The sequence below is a fragment of the Lipotes vexillifer genome, unplaced genomic scaffold, assembly GCF_000442215.2.
Source record: "Lipotes vexillifer unplaced genomic scaffold, Lipotes_vexillifer_v1.1 scaffold343, whole genome shotgun sequence".
Lineage (NCBI taxonomy): Eukaryota > Metazoa > Chordata > Mammalia > Artiodactyla > Lipotidae > Lipotes > Lipotes vexillifer.
The window spans coordinates 1,306,391-1,326,274 of record NW_006777506.1 but is presented as its reverse complement, the minus strand read 5'-3'; the positions used below and the strand labels follow the sequence as shown (position 1 = coordinate 1,326,274).

The window sequence follows — 19,884 nt, the reverse complement described above, 5'->3', positions numbered from 1 at the left end:
GGGAAAGCTATTTTACACAGTGTCTGCTCCTCCTACACCACCACACTCTACAATGTAAATCTGACGGGGACTTACCTCTGAGGCTGCAGAATCATTATGCACCAAATAGATCCAAGACTACCAAGGTTACTATCACAAATTTAGGAATATAATATAGGGACATAATACTGATAGTAGAGCATAGATTGGAAGCTAATTTCACATTAAAAACCTGTTTTAATCTGGCACTTCTTTAACATTCAAAATATATACACACAACAAGCTACTAAACACATACGCACATTCTAAAACATACGTATGGGCCGTACGTATGACTTTTATAACAGAGGGAAGATTCTGGTTTTCAGACTAAAAAGGTAGTATGGGAGTACCTAATAAATGATAAAAAGTAGTGACGCACATCTTCATAACTCCTGAAAAATATCAACTCTCTATCACCTCCCAGGTCCACTTTTGACACTAACCAGTGCAGAAATGGAAGCAGCCAATCCCAGATTTTCAGTGCTGACTAAAACCCAGTGAATACCGATGTTTGCTTGCTTATCTGCTTGCTTGTTCATGATTGAAGGAGCTATTGTGTCACATACTTAGACTGATGCATCATTCTCTAAGGATAGTTTAGATTGGAAACATTCCAGTTCTTCATAAAGCATAAAAGTGACCCATTAAGGGAAGGAGTTAGATTCCTTGCAGTTGGGCATTTTAGACCCTCTGTTATCTCAGACACAGAGCACCAGCTGGAGGCTAGATACAGACCCATGCCAACTGCAGAAGCAACAAAAAAGAGGGATGCATAATGAGCCTTGGGTAATTTATTGATGCCAACTGGGATTTTTAGCTTAATTAGAGATGCATGGTATCCATGTTGAAACAAAGGGCCTTTTTCTTAAAAAATTAGGACTTATTATATGTTATTTGTGATGATTACATTTGTTTTGGCAAACTCAAAAAGGGAAGTCAATCTACATGGCCTGGAGGTAAAAAAAAAAAAAAAAAAAAAGTAATATATTTTGAACAGGAGTAAATTATTTGGAAGTGAGGTAGGACTTAGAAGAGAAGGCCGGCATTAAACAGATACTCTTTGAGGACTACAGAACAAATCCATTATTCCAGGAACCAAGAATATAATGCAAGTAAAACCCTGAAAAAGTTCTAAATGCAAAGGTATACTAAAATGTGGAATGACAAGTGTAATCTATGAATGGAGGCCACTGAGGCCCCAACTTTGTTCCAGGGGCCTCTTGGTGTGATGGAATCAGACCTTTCCTTTTGTACCTTACAGCTGCATCATAGGTAGGAAGAAAAAATACTTGAATTTTGCCCAAGTTTATGTTTAGTTTAACTTTTGCTTCTCAAATATCCTTTAATTCATAGACATAGTACTGACTATAAAATATGCTGATTGTACATATAATTAAAAAGTAAGAAAATCCAGGCTTCAAGAAGAATAGATCAAGAGAGCTACTTGAACAGAGCCTTGCTTTAGGGAGAAGAATGTCTTCCAAATTGCAAAGATCTCTCCATAGTCATGTTCTTCAGAGTGCTCCATAAAAACAACACCCTACATGCTGGATGTATGCATTTTTATTTCTCAGAACTTCAATAAAGGAAAATTAAAGTCAAATATAAGGAAGAAAGGGTGACTGATTTAATTAACCTTGTAATATTTTGATAATTTCTACTGTTCATAGCTCTTTATTGTCAAAAACTTTAACTTCCTCAATGACATTAGGACTTAAACACAGCTATATCAGAGCAGAAGTAATTATTAAAATGTCTCACCATATACTCTGAGGTCAATGTCCCTTTGTTTCTCCCCAGCAGCATTTACTGCCACACACGTGTATCTCCCCGTATCACTGATTTGTGCGCTGGTCAAGGCTAGGATGCGGCCCCCAGACAGAACCTGTTGATGAATAGAAAGCTAAATAACCAACATATCTCCTGAGAATTGTAGGTGTAAACATACTTTTTCAATTATTTTCTGAGATTGATCAACTGAACATTTGCCTCTAGAAGGATTTCTACTTGGATGTTTTAAAGAGGGCAAGCATCATTTAATCCCCCTCTCATCTGTGGAGGACGACAGAGGCTAGAACCAAACTTGGTAATAACCACTGAACACAACTCTCTACATACAGGATCAAGTGAAGATCCAACTTTATCAATACTTACTACAGAAAGAGAAAAAGCCACCAGGGGAGAAAGATAAGAAGTGGGAATAAGAGGAGCTAATCCTCCTCTTAATTCTTCTTTGAGAGAAAAAGTAAGAAGGTAAAATTAACAGCATGGTAGCAGTCAAATAAATTAATTAGTCACATTCATTGTCCTTTTATCCCACTGATGTAGTTGTACCTTTAATATTGACATGGACTCTGGATAGTCTATGATCCCCAATTCTGCAAGCAATGGATTTTCAAGAAAAGTTCAAGAAGTAGAATGGTGGAATAACTATGCTCTCTGCTAAGCAAAGCAAAATTGAAGTACACTTTCAATGAGATATATGTGTTTCTGTATTTTAAATTTTGAGTCAGTGCAATGTACTTAAATTTTTTTGTCAGACTCAAATTTCACTTCTCATAATGTTGCCTTTATAATTTTTCTTTATATGATGTTTTAGTAGAAGTCAATATGTTCTGTGTAAATATTTACTCCGAAGTAAATATTCTCTGATTATTTCCAGACATTTAAATATAACGTCTACCAAAAAATTCCTGTTTTTATTGTTGATGAACATTTCTTTGCATAGGGTATCTTTTATGGTGGTGGCAGAGAGTGGGGGGGGGGAGTAGAAAGTATATAAAACAATGGTCAAAATACAGCACTACATATGAGATAAGGGAACTCTTAGATATACTGAGCTTTTAATGAATTGTTTAGAAATCACAACTGTGTGCCCATGGTATTTATGGATGTATACGTGTACATGTTTGGATAACATTTGTGAATCCTTGCTCTCCAAATCCCTTTAATAGTTTTACTTGTTTATACTTCCTGTATTGAATACTCAGATGGTAGATTTCACTTAAGGAATGACAGAGAGTACCTGTATCCCATTAGTGAAACTAGCGACAGGGCTCCCATCTTTCAACCAGGTCAGACTTGGGGCAGGGATACCTCTGGCTTCACATTCTAACCTCACCAGGTTATTAACTACCACTGCCACCATGTTATTGCTGCCAGAAATTGATGGGGGCACTGAAAAGGAATAAAAAAATAAATAAAATTAAGATATGTTAACATCATGGAATATTACATCTCAAAATAATAAAACTATATGTTGTGTCTACAGTAATGTTTTACATTTTTATTTCTTGATTTCCAGGCTTTGTGTGTATCTGTGTGTGTTTCCTTACACTGTATCTACTCTAGTATGTTAACTATGAACTCCTCTTAAAAGCATTATTAGAGATAATAACTTGGAAACATTTCTTGAACTAAAACCTATGATTCTGACAGACAATATTTACAAACAGGGCCATTGTCATTAGCTGATAAGATTGTTGATGACTATTTGCAGCAATTCATCTAAAGAAAACTTAAGTTCAATAGCATGTGAAAATAGAGCATTTAATGGGAATCAGAAAATATAAACGCTTATCAGTTTTAGAATACTGCATTCTTAAGTAAAGATGACAATAATACATTCTGTTAAATATTTACACTAGAATTTTATAGATGCACTTAATCATTCTGAATGCTTCCTTGCTCCAGGATGGATCTAGGAGAAGTAGCACTAACCATGGACCTGTAGACTATAAAATAACTCTGTAGCTCCAGCTGAGTTGATGGCCACACATTTATATATGCCAGCATCTGTGATCTGGGTGCTTTCGATATTGATGATCTGTCCTCTGTTCAAGAAAGTCATGCTACTGGAACCTAATAGTGGACGATTATCTTTGTACCATGTAATAGCTGCAAGGGGAAGAGGACAGAAACCCATCTTTTTAAAACTTTTCATTTAAAAGCTCAACACACACACTAAATAGAAGCTTAACTACAACAGTAACAATTGCTTTATTCTTAGGCTTATCATCTTAGTTTAATCTGTTTAATTATCTCTTTAGGGTTGATTTTTAGGAGGAGGTAAACTTTAGAAAAACATGAATAGCCAAGCCAATATAAGAGTCCTGAAGTGAACTTATAAAAATAATATTCTTTACATTATCTCTAACGTATTAGGTTGGCCAAAAAGTTCATTTGGGTTTTTCCATACAATCTGACAGAAAAACCTGAACGAATTTTTTGGCCAATCCAATACCAGTATTTCTTTGATAGCAAACTTTTAACCGATTCTATTTCTTTTGGTGTAGTATATATTCCTCTCATCTATAAAATTTTGTTTATGCATCTAATCAAAACCAAACACTATACATACTATTAGCCTCAAAATTTTGATATTATTATTGATTAGTATGAATAACTTACTGGTGATGAAAATCAACAAAATAATAGTCTCATCAAATGAATGATTTATAAAGATAATCAACTGAGACTAGATAAAAATATATTTTTCAACAAAAATTTATATACAATACCATTGTGGGTTTTGTGGCCACAGTAAGGACAATAAGATAATTATTCACATATTTCTACATTGTTTAAATGAGTAAATTATTTAATGTAGTTAAAAGCAATGAAAATTCAAAAATATCATCCACCTAATGATATCCTTAACAATATTTTACGCTTGAAATATATTCTGTAATATTTCTCTTATTAGTAATTACTATATTATGCTTATAAACAGATTTAGCAATTCGCATAAATCTTAAAATGTTAATAAGCTACAGAGTCCACAAACAAACCTACCAGGTGAGGGATTTCCCGTTGCCTTACACTCCAGCTGTATGGGGTTGTTCACTACCACGGTCTCATTCAGCATCTTCCCTGCATCCTCCAGACTGGGTGGTTCTGTAAGAAGCCCAAACAGATAATTAGCAAACACAAATAGGATATTTAAACTGAAATTGTTTGCTCACTGGGAATTGTCATTTCTTTCTTTCTTTCTTTCACTTATATACAATGACATATTTGGAATAAAACTAAAGTAGACTATTAAGTAGTACTGAAGAACAGGATGGAAAAAGATGTTAATAGGTTTTCTGGATCATCCATTTCTCTATGCCTAGACAGGAAAAGCCTTAGAACTGTAGATTAGTAGAGCAGTAAAAGAAAGTTAAAGGAGTATTTTTTTTAATTCCAATAAATCTGACTGGTCTGATGATGAATTGCCTTTACCAAGAAGTAACCTAACACATTTGAACTCTTTCAGGGAAGGACATGGGTATTCCTCAAAATATCTGACTTTACCTTAGTACAGTACTATCTTAAACCATTTCAGAGGGATTAAAATCATTTTTTGTTGGTTTATTAGGGTTTTTTCTTTTGACATGAAAGTTACAATTAAATTGTTAGTAAAATAAAACAGAAAACTACATTTTCAAATTTAAATAATCACAGATAATGCTGCTCTATTTTTAATGTATTTATAAAGTAGGAATTCAGAAAGTCTAAGAGGCATAGTGTAAAAGTAATGACAACTTGGAACAGCAATGCCCTACATCTTCTCCTGTCTCAAGGAGTGTAGGAGGGATGCCAGGAGAAAAACAAAATTACAAGTAAACTAGAGATCTTACCTTACTTGGAAAAGATGCTACAGATATGTTAGCTTTAAGGTTTATATAAAAATACATTTTAAAGATTTGCTAAATTTAACTTATCCAATGCATGAGAGCCCCTGACCTCTGCCTCATATACAATTAAACAATTGATCCATTAATCTAGCAAAAACAGAGAAAGGGTTAAGGAGAAAAGGGAACAAGAAAAATTATGAGAATTAAATAAGATGGCAGAAATAAAATCAAATATGTAAATCAAGAGCATAAATGTGAATTAGTTCATTTTCTTGGTCAATAGAGAAAGATTTAACACTATTTGAGGGTTAACAGTATTTTTTAAAATTAAAAAGCACAAGTAAAACAATTGCAAAAATGTTGACAATAAAGAGCTGGACAAAGGTATACCAGAACAACAAGTGTGATATCAATTTCTGACAAACTGTTATACAAGACAAAAATAATGCTTTCTATTGACTGAACTGTTACAATTCAGAAAGAATCCACTATAATTATAATGCTTTATGCACTGAATAAAAAAGCAAAAATTGTTAAATAGCAGAGAAAATTTGAAAAACTGAAAAGTACTATATTTTAGTACACCTTTCTTAGAAATTGACTATGCAGTGAAACAAAACGTAAAGTTACAAATAATTTGAGAACTAAAATTACCCATCCATACTGTATGTGTGTATATATATTACATATAATATACACATACGTATGTATTTGTGTATTTATGGTTAACAAAGAATACATATTATTTTCAAATGCCAACAGAATATTTTCAAAACAGGCTATATATTAGGCCATAAAAAATATCAATAAAGCATTTATAACCACAATTTAATAAAACCATAATAAAAAAAACAGAACTCAGTAATAAAATATAAAGTTCTCTACATGGAGAAAGAATTTATTAAAAAGGAAATCAAGACAAAAGTATAGAAGTAGAAAAAATGAATTAGAATGAGATTGATTAAAAACTAAAACCTATGGAATGTCACTAAACAGTAAGTACTCAAAAAAAAAATCTTAAAGCCCTAATTAATATATTAAAAACTAAGAAATAAAGAAAATAAATGTTCTAATCATTCAACTCAGATTCCAGGAAAAAACCAATAAAATAAGCCAAAGAAGTCAGGATTAAAGAAATAATAAAAATAAAAGCAGAAGACTACACCAAAGAAAACAAACAAGCAAAAGAAATAACAAAACAAGACAAAAAAAACTCAAAGCTCGTTTCTGACAAGTTTAAAATAAAGTCTGTCCACAAAAGTAGATGTTCTTGTGAGTCATATTTATTTTCTTGGAAGTTGTTCCTAAAGACAAAGCCTAGACTCCACTCCTCCTTCATACCTGTAGCTCCTTTGTATCCATCTAATGCAATGTATTAACCCCTCCTGCTTGAAATGCCTAGAATGTTTCTGTTTTCTGCACTAAATTCTGATTTATGATATGGTATTTAAGGACAAAAGACCTTTAAATATGGCTATCTGACTTTTCCAACTGGAAAGGAAAAATAATTAGTCCATGGTGCCTTCTTTCAAAACAGTTATTTAAATACTAACTTGAAGCCTTCTGGACTAAAGTGATCACTGAAGGCTTTGACAGACTATGTAGCAGCTGCAATAAAACAACGCGGTAAGAATAAGAAATAAAAGAGCTGTAGAGTGGGCTGGCTATTTTTCATTCCACTAAAGGACTGAAAGAAAAAAAGATTAGATGTCAGCAAGAATGGCAGAGTAAAGACTGAAAATACATGCCTCCATTAAAAAACAAAAAAGAACACTGGAAAAATTATCAAAACCAACTTTTTCACAACTCTGGAAATTAAACAAAGGCTTGTAATAATTAAAGAAGTGATTATTCAAGAAAAACAGCAAAATCTAATTAAGAACAGTGAGGTTTATGACATTTTATCTCACTCTATTCCCATCACTCTCTCCCTACCTCAGCAGTAAGCTTGAAAGCAAAGAGCTCTGCAACCACAGTGAAAAAAGCAGCCAAGTAGAAACTGGATAGTAGAATGCGTTTGGGTTCCTGGAAGGACCTTCAAGAGGGCCGAGGAGTAGGACGTGGAGATCAACTTCCTCCCCACAAATACATCAAAAATACACCTACATGTGGACTAACTCCTACAGAACACTTACTGAACGCTGGCAGAAGCCCTCAGACTTCCCAAAAGGCAAGAAACTCACCAAGTACATGGCTGTGTGGCTGACAGTCTTGGTGCTCCAGCTGGGTGTCAGGCCTGAGACTCTAAGGTGGGAGAGCTGAGTTCAGGACATTGGACCACCAGAGACCTCCCAGCCCCACATAATATCAATCAGCGAGAGGTCTTCCAGAGATCTCCATCTCAATGCTAAGACCCAGCTCCACTCAATGACCAGCAAGCTCCAGTGCTGGACACCCTATGCCAAACAACTAGCAAGACAGGAACACAACCAGAGCCATTAGCAGAGAGGCTGCCTAAAATCATAATAAGCTCACAGACACCCCAAAACACACCACTGGATGCGGTCCTACTCACGAGAAAGACAAGATCCAGCCTCATCCAACAGAACACAGGAACCAATCCCCTCCACCAAGGAAGCCTACAAAACGTGCCAAACCAACGTTATCCACTGGGGACAGACACCAAAAACAATGGGAACTAGGGCCCTGCAGCCTGTGAAAAGGAGACCACAAACACAGTAAGTTAAGCAAAATGAGAAGACAGAGACATAAGCAGCAGATAAAGGAGCAAGGTAAAAACCCACTAGTCCAAACAAATGAAGAGGAAATAGGCAGTCTACCGGAAAAAGAATTCAGAGTAATGAAAGTAAAGATGATCCAAAATCTTGGAAACAGAATGGAGATAATACAAGAAACATTTAACAAGGACCTAGAAGAATAAAGAGCAAACAAACAATGATGAACAACACAATAAATGAAATTAAAAATTCTCTAGAAGGAATCAATAGCAGAACAAATGAGGCAGAAGAATGGATAAGTAACCTGGAAGATAAAGTAGTGGAAATAACTACTGCAGAGCAGAATAAAGAAAAAACAATGAAAAGAACTGAGGACAGGCTCAGAGACCTCTGGGACAACATTAAACGCACCAACGTTCGAATTATAGGGGTCCCAGAAGAAGAAGAGAAAAAGAAAAGGACTGAGAAAATATTTGAAGAGATTATAGTTGAAAAATTCCCTAACATGGGAAAGGAAATAGTTAATCAAGTCCAAGAAGCACAGAGAGTCCCATACAGGCTAAATCTACGGAGAAACACGCCAAGACACACATTAATCAAATTAATAAAAGTTAAATACAAAGAAAAAATATTAAAAGCAGCAAGGGAAAAGCAACAAATAATATACAAGGGAATCCCCATAAGGTTAAGAGCTGACCTTTCAGCAGAAATGCTGAAAGCCAGAAGGGAATGGCAGGACATATTTAAAGTGATGAAAGGGAAAAACCTACAACCAAGATTACTCTACCAAGCAAGGATCTCATTCAGATTTTCTTTTTTTTTTTTTTTTTTTTAATACACAATGTATTTATTTATTTATTTATTTATGGCTGTGTTGGGTCTTCATTTCTGTGCATGGGCTTTCTCTAGTTGTGGCAAGTGGGGGTCACTCTTCATCGCGGTGCGCAGGCCTCTCACTATCACGGCCTCTGTTGTTGCGGAGCACAGGCTCCAGACGCGCAGGCTCAGTAATTGTGGCTCACGGGCCCAGTTGCTCCATGGCATGTGGGATCTTCCCAGACCAGGGCTCGAACCTGTGTCGTCTGCATTGGCAGGCAGATTCTCAACCACTGCGCCACCAGGGAAGCCCCCTCATTCAGATTTGACGGAGAAATTAAAACCTCTACAGACAAGCAAAAGCTAAGAGAATTCAGCACCACCAAACCAGCTATACAACACATGCTAAAGGAACTTCTCTAGGCAGGAAACACAAGACAAGGAAAAGATCTATAAAAACAAACCCAAAACAATTAAGAAAATGGTAATAGGAACATACATATCAGTAATTACCTTAAATGTAAATGGATTAAATGCTCCAACCAAAAGACACAGACTGCCTGAATGGATACAAAAACAAGACATGTATATATGTTGTCTACAAGAGACCCAATTCAGACCTAGGGACACGTACAGACTGAAAGGGAGGGGATGGAAAAAGATATTCCATGCAAATGGAAATCAAAAGAAAGCTGGAGCAGCAATTCTCATACCAGACAATACACTTTAAAAATAAAGACTATTACAAGAGACAAAGAAGGACACTACATAATGATCAAGGGATCAATCCAAGAAGAAGATATAACAATTGTAAATATTTATGCACCCGACGTAGGAGCGCCTCAGTACATAAGGCAAATGCTAACAGCCATAAAAGGGGAAATCGACAGTAACACAATAATAGTAGGGGACTTTAACACCACACTTTCACCAATGGAAAGATCATCCAAAATGAAAATAAATAAGGAAACACAAGCTTTAAATGACACATTAAACAAGATGGACTTAATTGATATTTATAGGACATTCCATCCAAAAACAACTGAATACACTTTCTTCTCAAGTGCTCATGGAACATTCTCCAGGATAGATCGTATCCTGGGTCACAAATCAAGCCTCGGTAAATTTAAGAAAATTGAAATCATATTAATTATCTTTACTGACCAAAATGCTATGAGAGTAAATATCAATTACAGGAAAAAACTGTATAAAATACAAACACAAGGAGGCTAAAGAATGTGCTACTAAATAACAAAGAGATCACTTAAGAAAGCAAAGAAGAAATAAAAAAATACATAAAAACAAATGACAATGAAAACACAATGACCCAAAACCTATGGGATGCAGCAAAAGAAGTTCTAAGAGGGAACTTTATAGCAATACAATCCTACCACAAGAAACAAGAAAAATCTCAAATAAACAACCTAACTTTGCACCTAAAGCAATTAAAGAAAGAAGAACAGAAAAACCACAAAGTTAGCAGAAGGAAAGAAATCATAAAGATCAGATCAGAAATAAATGAAAAAGAAAAGGAAATGATAGCAAAGATCAATAAAACTAAAAGCTCATTCTTTCAGAAGATAAACAAAACTGATAAACCATTAGCTAGACTCACCAAAAGGAAAAGGGAGAAAACTCAAATCAACAGAATTAGAAATGAAAAAGAAGTAACAACTGACACTGCAGAAATACAAAGGATCATGAGAGGTTACTACAGCAACTATATGCCAATAAAATGGACAACCTGGAAGAAAGGGACACATTCTTAGAAAAGCACAACCTTCCAAGGTTGAACTAGGAAGAAATAGCAAATATAAACAGACCAATCACAGCACAGAAATTGAGAGTGTGATTAACAATCTTCAACAGAAGTCCAGGACCAGATGGCTTCACAGGCAAATTCTATCAAACATTTAGAGAAGAACTAACACCCATCCTTTTCAAACTCTTCCAAAATATAGCAGAGGGAGGAACACTCCCAACCTCATTCTACAAGGCCACCATCACCCTGATACCAAAACCAAAGATGTCACAGAAAAAGAAAACTACAGGCCAATATCACTGATGAAGATAGATGAAAAAATCCTCAACAAAATACTAGCAAACAGAATCCAACAGCATATTAAAAGGATCATACACCATGATCAAGTGGGGTTTATTCCAGGAATGCAAGGATTCTTCAATATACGCAAATCAGTCAATGTGATACACCATATTAACAAACTGAAGGATAAAAACCATACGATCATCTCAATAGGTGCAGAAAAAGCTTTCGACAAAATTCAATACCCATTTATGATAAAAACCCTCCAGAAAGTACGCATGGAGAGAACTTACCTCAACATAATAAAGGCCATATATGACAAACCCACAGCCAACATTGTTCTTGATGGTGAAAAACTGAAACCATTTCCTCTTAAATCAGGAGCAAGACAAGAATGCCCACTCTCACCACTATTATTCAACATAGTTTTGGAAGTTTTAGCCACAGCAATCAGAGAAGAAAAAGAAATAAAAGGAATCCAAATCGGAAAAGAAGAAGTAAAGCCGGCACTGTTTGCAGATGACATGATACTATACATAGAGAATCCTAAAGATGCTACCAGAAAACTACTAGAGCTAATCAATGAATTTGGTAAAGTAGCAGGATACAAAATTAATGCACAGAAATCTCTGGCATTCCTATTTCCTGAACACTAATGGTGAAAAATCTGAAAAAGAAATTAGGGAAACACTCCCATTTACCATTTCAACAAAAAGAATAAAATACCTAGGTATAAACCTACCTAAGGAGACAAAAGACCTGTTTGCAGAAAACCATAAGACAGTGATGAAAGAAATTAAAGGTGATACAAACAGATGGAGAGATATAACATGTTCTTGGATTGGAAGACACAACATTGTGAAAATGACTATACTACCCAAAGCAATCTACAGATTCAGTGAAATCTCTATCAAACTACCAATGGCATTTTTCATAGAACGAGAACAAAAAAAATTCACAATTTGTATGGAAACAGAGAAGACCCTAAATAGCCACAGCAATCTTGAGAAAGAAAAATGGAGCTGGAGCAGTCAGACTCCCTGATTTCAGACTATTCTAAGCTACAGTAATCCAGACAATAAGGTGCAGACACAAAAACAGAAATATAGATCAATGGAACCGGATAGAAAGCCCAGAGATAAACCCACGCACCTATGGTCAATTAATGTATGATAAAGGAGGCAAAGATATACAATGGAGAAAAGACAGCCCCTTCAATAAGTAGTGCTGGGAAAACTGGGCAGCTACATGTAAAAGAATGAAATTAGAACACTCCCTAACACCATACACAAAAATATACTCAAAATGGATTAAAGACCTAAATGTAAGACCAGACATGATAAAACTCTCAGAGGAAAACATAGGAAAAACACACTTTGACATCAACCACAGCAAGATCTTTTTTGACCCACCTCCTAGAGTAACTGAAATAAAAGCAAAAATAAACAAATGGGACCTAATGAAAGTTAAAAGCTTTTGCACAGCAAAGGAAACTAGAAACAAGGTGAAAAGACAACCCTCAGAATGGGAGAAAATATCTGCAAATGAGTCAATGGACAAAGGATTAATCTCCAAAATATATAAACAGCTCATGCAGCTCAATATTAAAAAAACAAATAACCCAATCCAAAAATGGGCAGAAGACCTAAATAGACATTCCTCCAAAGGAGACATACAGATGGCCAAGAGGCACATGAAAAGCTGCTCAACATCACTAATTATTAGAGAGATGCAAATCAAAAGTACAAGTGAGGGATCACCTCACACTGGTTAGAATGGGCATCATCAGAAAATCGACAAACAAAAAATGCTGGACAGGTTGTGGAGAAAAGGAAACCCTCTTACACTGTTAGAGGGAATGTAAATTGATACAGCTACTATGGAGAACAGTGTGGACTTTCCTTAAAAAACTAAAAATGGAATTACCATGTGACCCTGCAATCCCACTACTGGGCATATACCCAAAGAAAGCTATAATTCAAAAAGACACATGAAACCCAATGTTCACTGTAGCACATTTACAATAGCTGGGTCACGGCAGCAACCTAAATGCCCATCGACAAATGGATCCCAAAGAAAGCTATAATTCAAAAAGACACATGAAACCCAATGTTCACTGTAGCACATTTACAATAGCTGGGTCACGGCAGCAACCTAAATGCCCATCGACAGACAAATGGATAAAGAAGATGTGGTACATATATACAATGGGATATTACTCAGCCATAAAAAGGAACGAAATTGGGTCATTTGTAGAGATGTGGATGGACCCAGAGAGTGTCATACAGAGTGAAGTAAGTCAGATAAAGAGAAACAAATATCATATATTAATGCATATACGTGGAATCTAAAAAGAAGTTACAGATGAATCGGATTATAAAGCAGAAATAGAGACACAGATGTAGGGAACAAAGTTATGGACACCAAGGAGTAAAAGCAGGGGTGGGTGGTGGGATAAGTTGGGCAATTGCGCTTGCCATATATACACTAATATGTATAAAATAGATAACTAATAAGAACCTGCCATATAAAAAATAAAGAAATAAAATAAAACTCAAAAAAAAAAAAAAGAGCATGGGTAGGGACTTCCCTGGTAGCACAGCGGTTAAGAATCCGCCTGTCAATTCAGGGGACACAGGTTTGAGCCCTGGTCCAGGAAGATCCCGCATGCTGCATAGCAACTAAGCCCGTGAGCCACAACTACGAAGCCTGCACTCTGGAACATACGAGCCACAACTACTGAGCCTGAGTGCCACAACTACTGAAGCCCACGTACCTATAACCCGTGCTCTGCAACAAGAAGCCCGTGCACCGCAATGAAGAGTAGCCCCCGTTCGCCACACCTAGATAAAGCTTGCACGCAGTGACTAAGACCCAACACAGCCAAAATTAATTAATTAATTTTTTAAAAAGAGCACTGGTAGAGGTAACTAATAGTAAAGACAGTAAAACTATGTATTTTGCATATAACATTTTTTTCTCCTCTCTGAATTGAAATACAATAGCATAAAGCAATTATAAATATGTATTGATAGGCACATGATGAGTAAAGGTGTAACTTTTAAAGGAGAGGAAATGGAAGGGACCTATATAGTAGCAAAGTTTTTTATGCTATTGAAATTAAATTAGTATTAATCCAAATTATAACATTATTAATTAAGACGCTAATTGTAATACTCAGGGCAACCACTAAAAATGAACTCAAAAATATAGTAAAAAAAAGAAAATATTTAACACAAAAAGGTAGTAATGGAGGAACATAAAAACAAAAATGACATAATACATATAAAAACACATATAAATGGTAGACATAAATCCTGTCATCTCAGTAATTACGTTAAATGTAAATGTATTAAACACTCTAAGCAAAAGGCGGAAGAGACTAGCAGAATGGATTTAAGAAGCAATACGACAATAAAAACACGACCTGACTGTATGTTGTCTACAAGTGACAAACTTTAAATTCAAAGACACAAATAGGTTGAAAGTAAAAGGATGGAAAAGATATACCATGCAAACAGTAACCAAATAAGAATGGAGACTCTATACCAATATCAAACAAAGTAGATTTTGAAAGAAAAACTGTCACTAGCAACAAAGTAGGACATTTAAAAATGATACAAAGTATCAATTTATCAAAAAACATGTGAGATAACAACAGAGTCTCATATATTCACAAAACAACAGAGTCTCAAGATACATGGAACTAAACTATGCAGAATCAAAGGGAGAAAGACAATTCAACAATAAAGCCTGGAGATATCAATATTCCACTTGCAATAATGAATAGAACAATTAGACAAAAATCAACAAGAAAATAGAAAATAGTATGAAGTTTCCTCAGAAAATTAAAAATAGAACTACCATATGATCCAGCAATCCCATTTCTGGTTATATATCTGAAGGAAGTAAAATCAGTATCTCAAAGACATATCTGCACTCCTATGTTCATTGTAGCATTATTCACCCTAGTTAAGACATGGAAACAACCTAAATGTCCGTAGACAGATGAAAGGATAATGAAGATGTTATCTTTCTTCCTCTCTCTCTCTCCCCCTCTCATGTGTGTGTGTGTATTATATGCATTATCATACAACATATACATATGATGTATGTTGTATATATACATATATATGGTGTGTGTATACACACACACACACACACACACACACACACACACACACACAATGGAATATTTCTCAGCCATGAGAAAGCAGGAAATTCTGCTGCTTGAAGCAACCTGAGAGAATCTATAGGACATTGTGCTAAGTGAAATAAGCCAGACAGAGAAAGACAAATACTATATGATCTCTTATATGTGGAATTTAAAAAGAGTTGAACTCATAGAAACTGGTGAAATGGTGATTACCAGGGGCTGCGGGGTGGGGGAAATGGGGAGTTGCTGGTCAAAGGATACAAGCCTTCGTTTATAAGATGCATAAGTTCTGGGAGTCTAATGTACAGCTTGGTGACTATTCTATTACTAATGCTGTATTGCTAAGAGAGTAGATATTAAGTGTTCTCACTACACACTCACAAAAATGCTAACTATGTGAAGTGATGGATGTGTTAATTAACCTGATTGTAGTAATCATTTCACAAAGTATACATGTATCAAATCATCACATTGTAATACTTTAAACATATACAGTTTTGTTTATCAATTATATCTCAATAAAGCTGGGAGACAAAAAGGAATAAAAAAGACAGAGTGGTACTGGCATAAGGATACACACTTAGGCAATGGAATAGAATTAAGATTAGAGAAACATACCCTTACATCTACAGTCAAGTGATTTTCAAAAAGACTGCCAAGCCATTCAATGGGGAAAGATTAGTCTTTTCTACAAATGGTGCTGGTTCATTTTTAGGTTAAAAAGTAAATACAAATATAAATGCTATTATTCCCTTCTAGCATTAAAGAGATGGTCTTGGAAATCTGAATTTAGGTGAATGCTGTTCTAGAAAAATAATTAGTAAGGTAATAATATCTTATGTTAACAGTAAGAAGATGTCTGCATACTCCAGGCAGAAGATTGAATTCCCTTCAACTTAACTAGTTTTTCCCTTTCTTCTAAAAGTTCTAGGCATATATCATGCCCAAACCAAAATACCTTCTTCTGGACATATTGTGGGTCTAAATTTTGCCTATTATTTTAATCATTCAGAGGCATAAATTCATTTCTTCAAACTCTGGTTAAATTTAAATTAATATACAACTGATCTAAAAGTGATTTGGGTGAGATAATACACCTTAACCACCAAAATTATAATATAGTAAATAATAAATTCATCTATACAGAGAAAACAGTATAGTAGCGCCCAGAACTGAAGTTATCCTTTAAAAAAGAAAAAAGATTCCCTATAATATTCTCAAGTCTCCTTTAAGCCACAAGTGAGCTATTAAGCAAAACACAGAAATGATATAGAAACCTTTTTTTAAGTGGGTGTTAGCAGATGTTAGCCAAGCAAATACTTTAAAGTAATAAAATTAAATTAAGGGTGCTCTACTAATGTTTTAACCAGACAGCTAATACAGACTCAAGATGGTTCCTGGCCAACAGTAAAGACAGCAGGACTTTAGACATATTTGTTAAGATGTTGGTACAGTGAGAAGTGCCAGAAGCCAAATATATGTTTGGCTGAAACAGTCATTAAGCTACTACTTACAGATGAAGACTAGAAATCAGACACCAGTCTAAATTTTTCATGTCTAGTCTTGCATTTATTCCTCAGAACAACTTCCCTGATTATGGTATTATCTTCATCCTTCCCATTTTACAGATGAGAAAACGGGGCTTTTAAAAAGTTAACATCTAAGCCCACTGTCCTCCAGATATTACTTGAGGGTATAGGAGCCTAAATTCAAAGCTTTAAACGACAACATTCTACTTCTGGGCACTTAACTTGGTTGCTTTTAGCTAGGAAATAATTAAGGGCAGATGAAATGAATGCTTGAGCCATTAGACCCCAAATAATCATTTGTTTGTGGAAACATCTGTCTCACTTGGCAAATATCTGAGGTTTAAATATAATTTCATAGTTTGGTCTAGAGAATTAGAACTTCCAGAATTATGAAACTTTGATCATCAAAAGGACCACCTACTGAGAGCCTCAGCCTTTTATAATTGACAGAACTCCCCCTGGAAAACAGAGGGGATCATGAGACTATTCCCCTTCTCATGATCATGACTTCATCTTCTAGTCCAGGAGACCATGCACCCTTACTCCACCTTTTGGAAACACTTTTTTCCATGTTTGAGAAGGATGGAAGCTTCTACAATCTTTTTTATAGGAAAGCAAAATACTAAACAATCTGAAAGCTGAGTTTCCTTGATTAAATAAATTGATAAATGAACTAAATTAAATAAGAGTTGCTTCCCTATAGATTTTTCAATGTCCCTCAATATATAGCACCAGAATTAGATACAACACTTTGGAAGCATTCAGAGAGCAAGAATATAAGAGGGCTAATATAAGCTTCTATTACTGACTTCTAAGGTTGATTAGCTTTATTATGAAATTGAATTATCAAATCTACAGTAACTGGAGAGAGCCATTAATACCTCAAGTATTTCAATGTGTGGTATCTTTAAGCCATTCTATCTCTATTCTTATGCAATTTTTCACGGCAGGTTAACTTGTCATTTGAACCTCTGAGGTCTTTTTGAAATCTATCAACCCTTAGAAACTCCTACACCTTTTTTAACAACTCTAGTTCTCATCGAAATTATTAATACAAGTATTGAAGAGGACAGAATCAAGTTTGGAGCCATTTTCATCCAGCGTGACACTGCCATCATGAGTGCCAAGATGATACACCAACTTTCTGTTCAGATTCCTATCACATGCTCTTAGCCAACTGCTTCCTCCAAGTTGACCATTATCTGTATTAGATTAGAAATTCACCTCATCCTTTATCCTCCCTTCAGGTTGAGGAAACGGTCTCCAGACAAGTCAAGATTGTATTAGATGAAACATTTTCAGCTACTAATATATCTTACCTCTATCCTATTGGTGATTTGTATGAAGAAGATTGTTTTATATTCTCCATCTAATTTGGTAGTTTTTTTTGGGGGGGGCATAGTTGCTTTACAATGTGGTGTTAGTTTCTGCTGTACAGCAAAGCAAATCAGTTATATGTATACACATATCCCCTCTTTTCTGGACCCATAAACAAGGTGAAAAGACAACCCTCAGAATGGGAGAAAATATTTGCAAATGAAGCAACTGACAAGGGATTAATCTCCAAAATGTACAAACAACTCATGCAACTCAATATCAAAAAAACAAACAACCCAATCAAAAAATGGGTGGGGGCTTCCCTGGTGGCGCAGTGGTTGAGAATCTGCCTGCCAATTCGGACGACACAGGTTCGAGCCCTGGTCTGGGAAAATCCCACATGCCATGGAGCAACTGGGCCCGTGAGCCACAATTACTGAGCCTGCGCGTCTGGAGCCTGTGCTCCGCAACAACAGAGGCCGCGATAGTGAGAGGCCTGCGCACCGCGATGAAGAGTGACCCCCACTTGCCACAACTAGAGAAAGCCCATGCACAGAAATGAAGACCCAACACAGCCATAAATAAATAAATAAATAAATACATTGTGTATTACTTAAAAAAAAAAAAAAAATGGGTGGAAGACCTAAACAGACATTTCTCCAAGGAAGACATACAGATGGCCAAGAGGCACACGAAAAGATGCTCAACATCACTAATTATTAGAGAAATGCAAATCAAAACTACAATGAGGTATCACCTCAGACCAGTCAGAATGGCCATCATCAAAAAATCTACAAACAGTAAATGCTGGAGAGGGTGTGGAGAAAAGGGAACCTTCCTACACTGTTGGTGGGAATGTAAATTGATACAGCCACTATGGGGAACAGTATGGAGGTTCCTTAAAAAACTAAAAATAGAACTACCATATGACCCAGCAATCCCACTACTGGGCATATACCCTGAGAAAACCATAATTTGGTAGTTTTTAATAAATCCTTACAATGACTAACCTTCTATTTCTCTTTCTTTTCACATTAACTCAGACATCTTCTAGCCTGCATCCCCTGTCTCTGATGATTTTCCATGTCAGTATGTACACTAATTGCATCCCCTGCTAATATACATTGTGTTACCATATTCAGACAGTACATTTATAGACGTGTTTTCTTAGGTAGTGAATCTGTTTATTCTTTTCTGTTGTTGCTAGGTAGTTGATGGGATACTTGATTTCTTTTATGGATTCTAGTTTTCAGTCATTCTTGACTACACTGGCAAGTCTCTAGGCCAGTCTTTACAGTCTGAGCCAACGTACCTCCACGTAATGGCACAGACTACTTGCATCAGAGATGCTGTTTCAGGAGATGTGGGCATGGGCCCAGGAAGCTGTACTTTTAACAAGCAATACCTATGATTTTTATGAACACAAGTTTGAGAGCCTCAAACACTGAAGTTTGGTTCTTCCCAGTTCTGAAGACATATATTCTGTTCTTCATTACAGAGTTTTCATTTAAGTAATTTAAACCAGTCTAGAGAACAAAACCAAATCTTTCTTTTTGATAACTCCTGAAAGAGTAAAAGTGGGAAATATTTTACGTCCAATACCTCTAAACCTCAAAAGCACTCTGCAAGTCAGATACTCAGAGAGGTTAAATCGTTTGCTCAAGGTTACACAGATCATGTTTAGCACAGAATTTAAACTAAAGTC

The 19,884-nt window shown here is 35.6% G+C and overlaps 1 protein-coding gene across 1 annotated transcript in view; it reads right to left on the bottom strand.

Moving 5' to 3' along the window:
- Positions 1-19,884, bottom strand: part of HMCN1 (hemicentin 1) — a 543,624-nt gene that overhangs the window by 213,888 nt on the left and 309,852 nt on the right. The window contains 4 exon segments of the mRNA XM_007451144.1: positions 1,783-1,906; positions 3,047-3,198; positions 3,742-3,918; positions 4,816-4,917. Coding sequence (XP_007451206.1) covers positions 1,783-1,906; positions 3,047-3,198; positions 3,742-3,918; positions 4,816-4,917 — 555 coding nt within the window.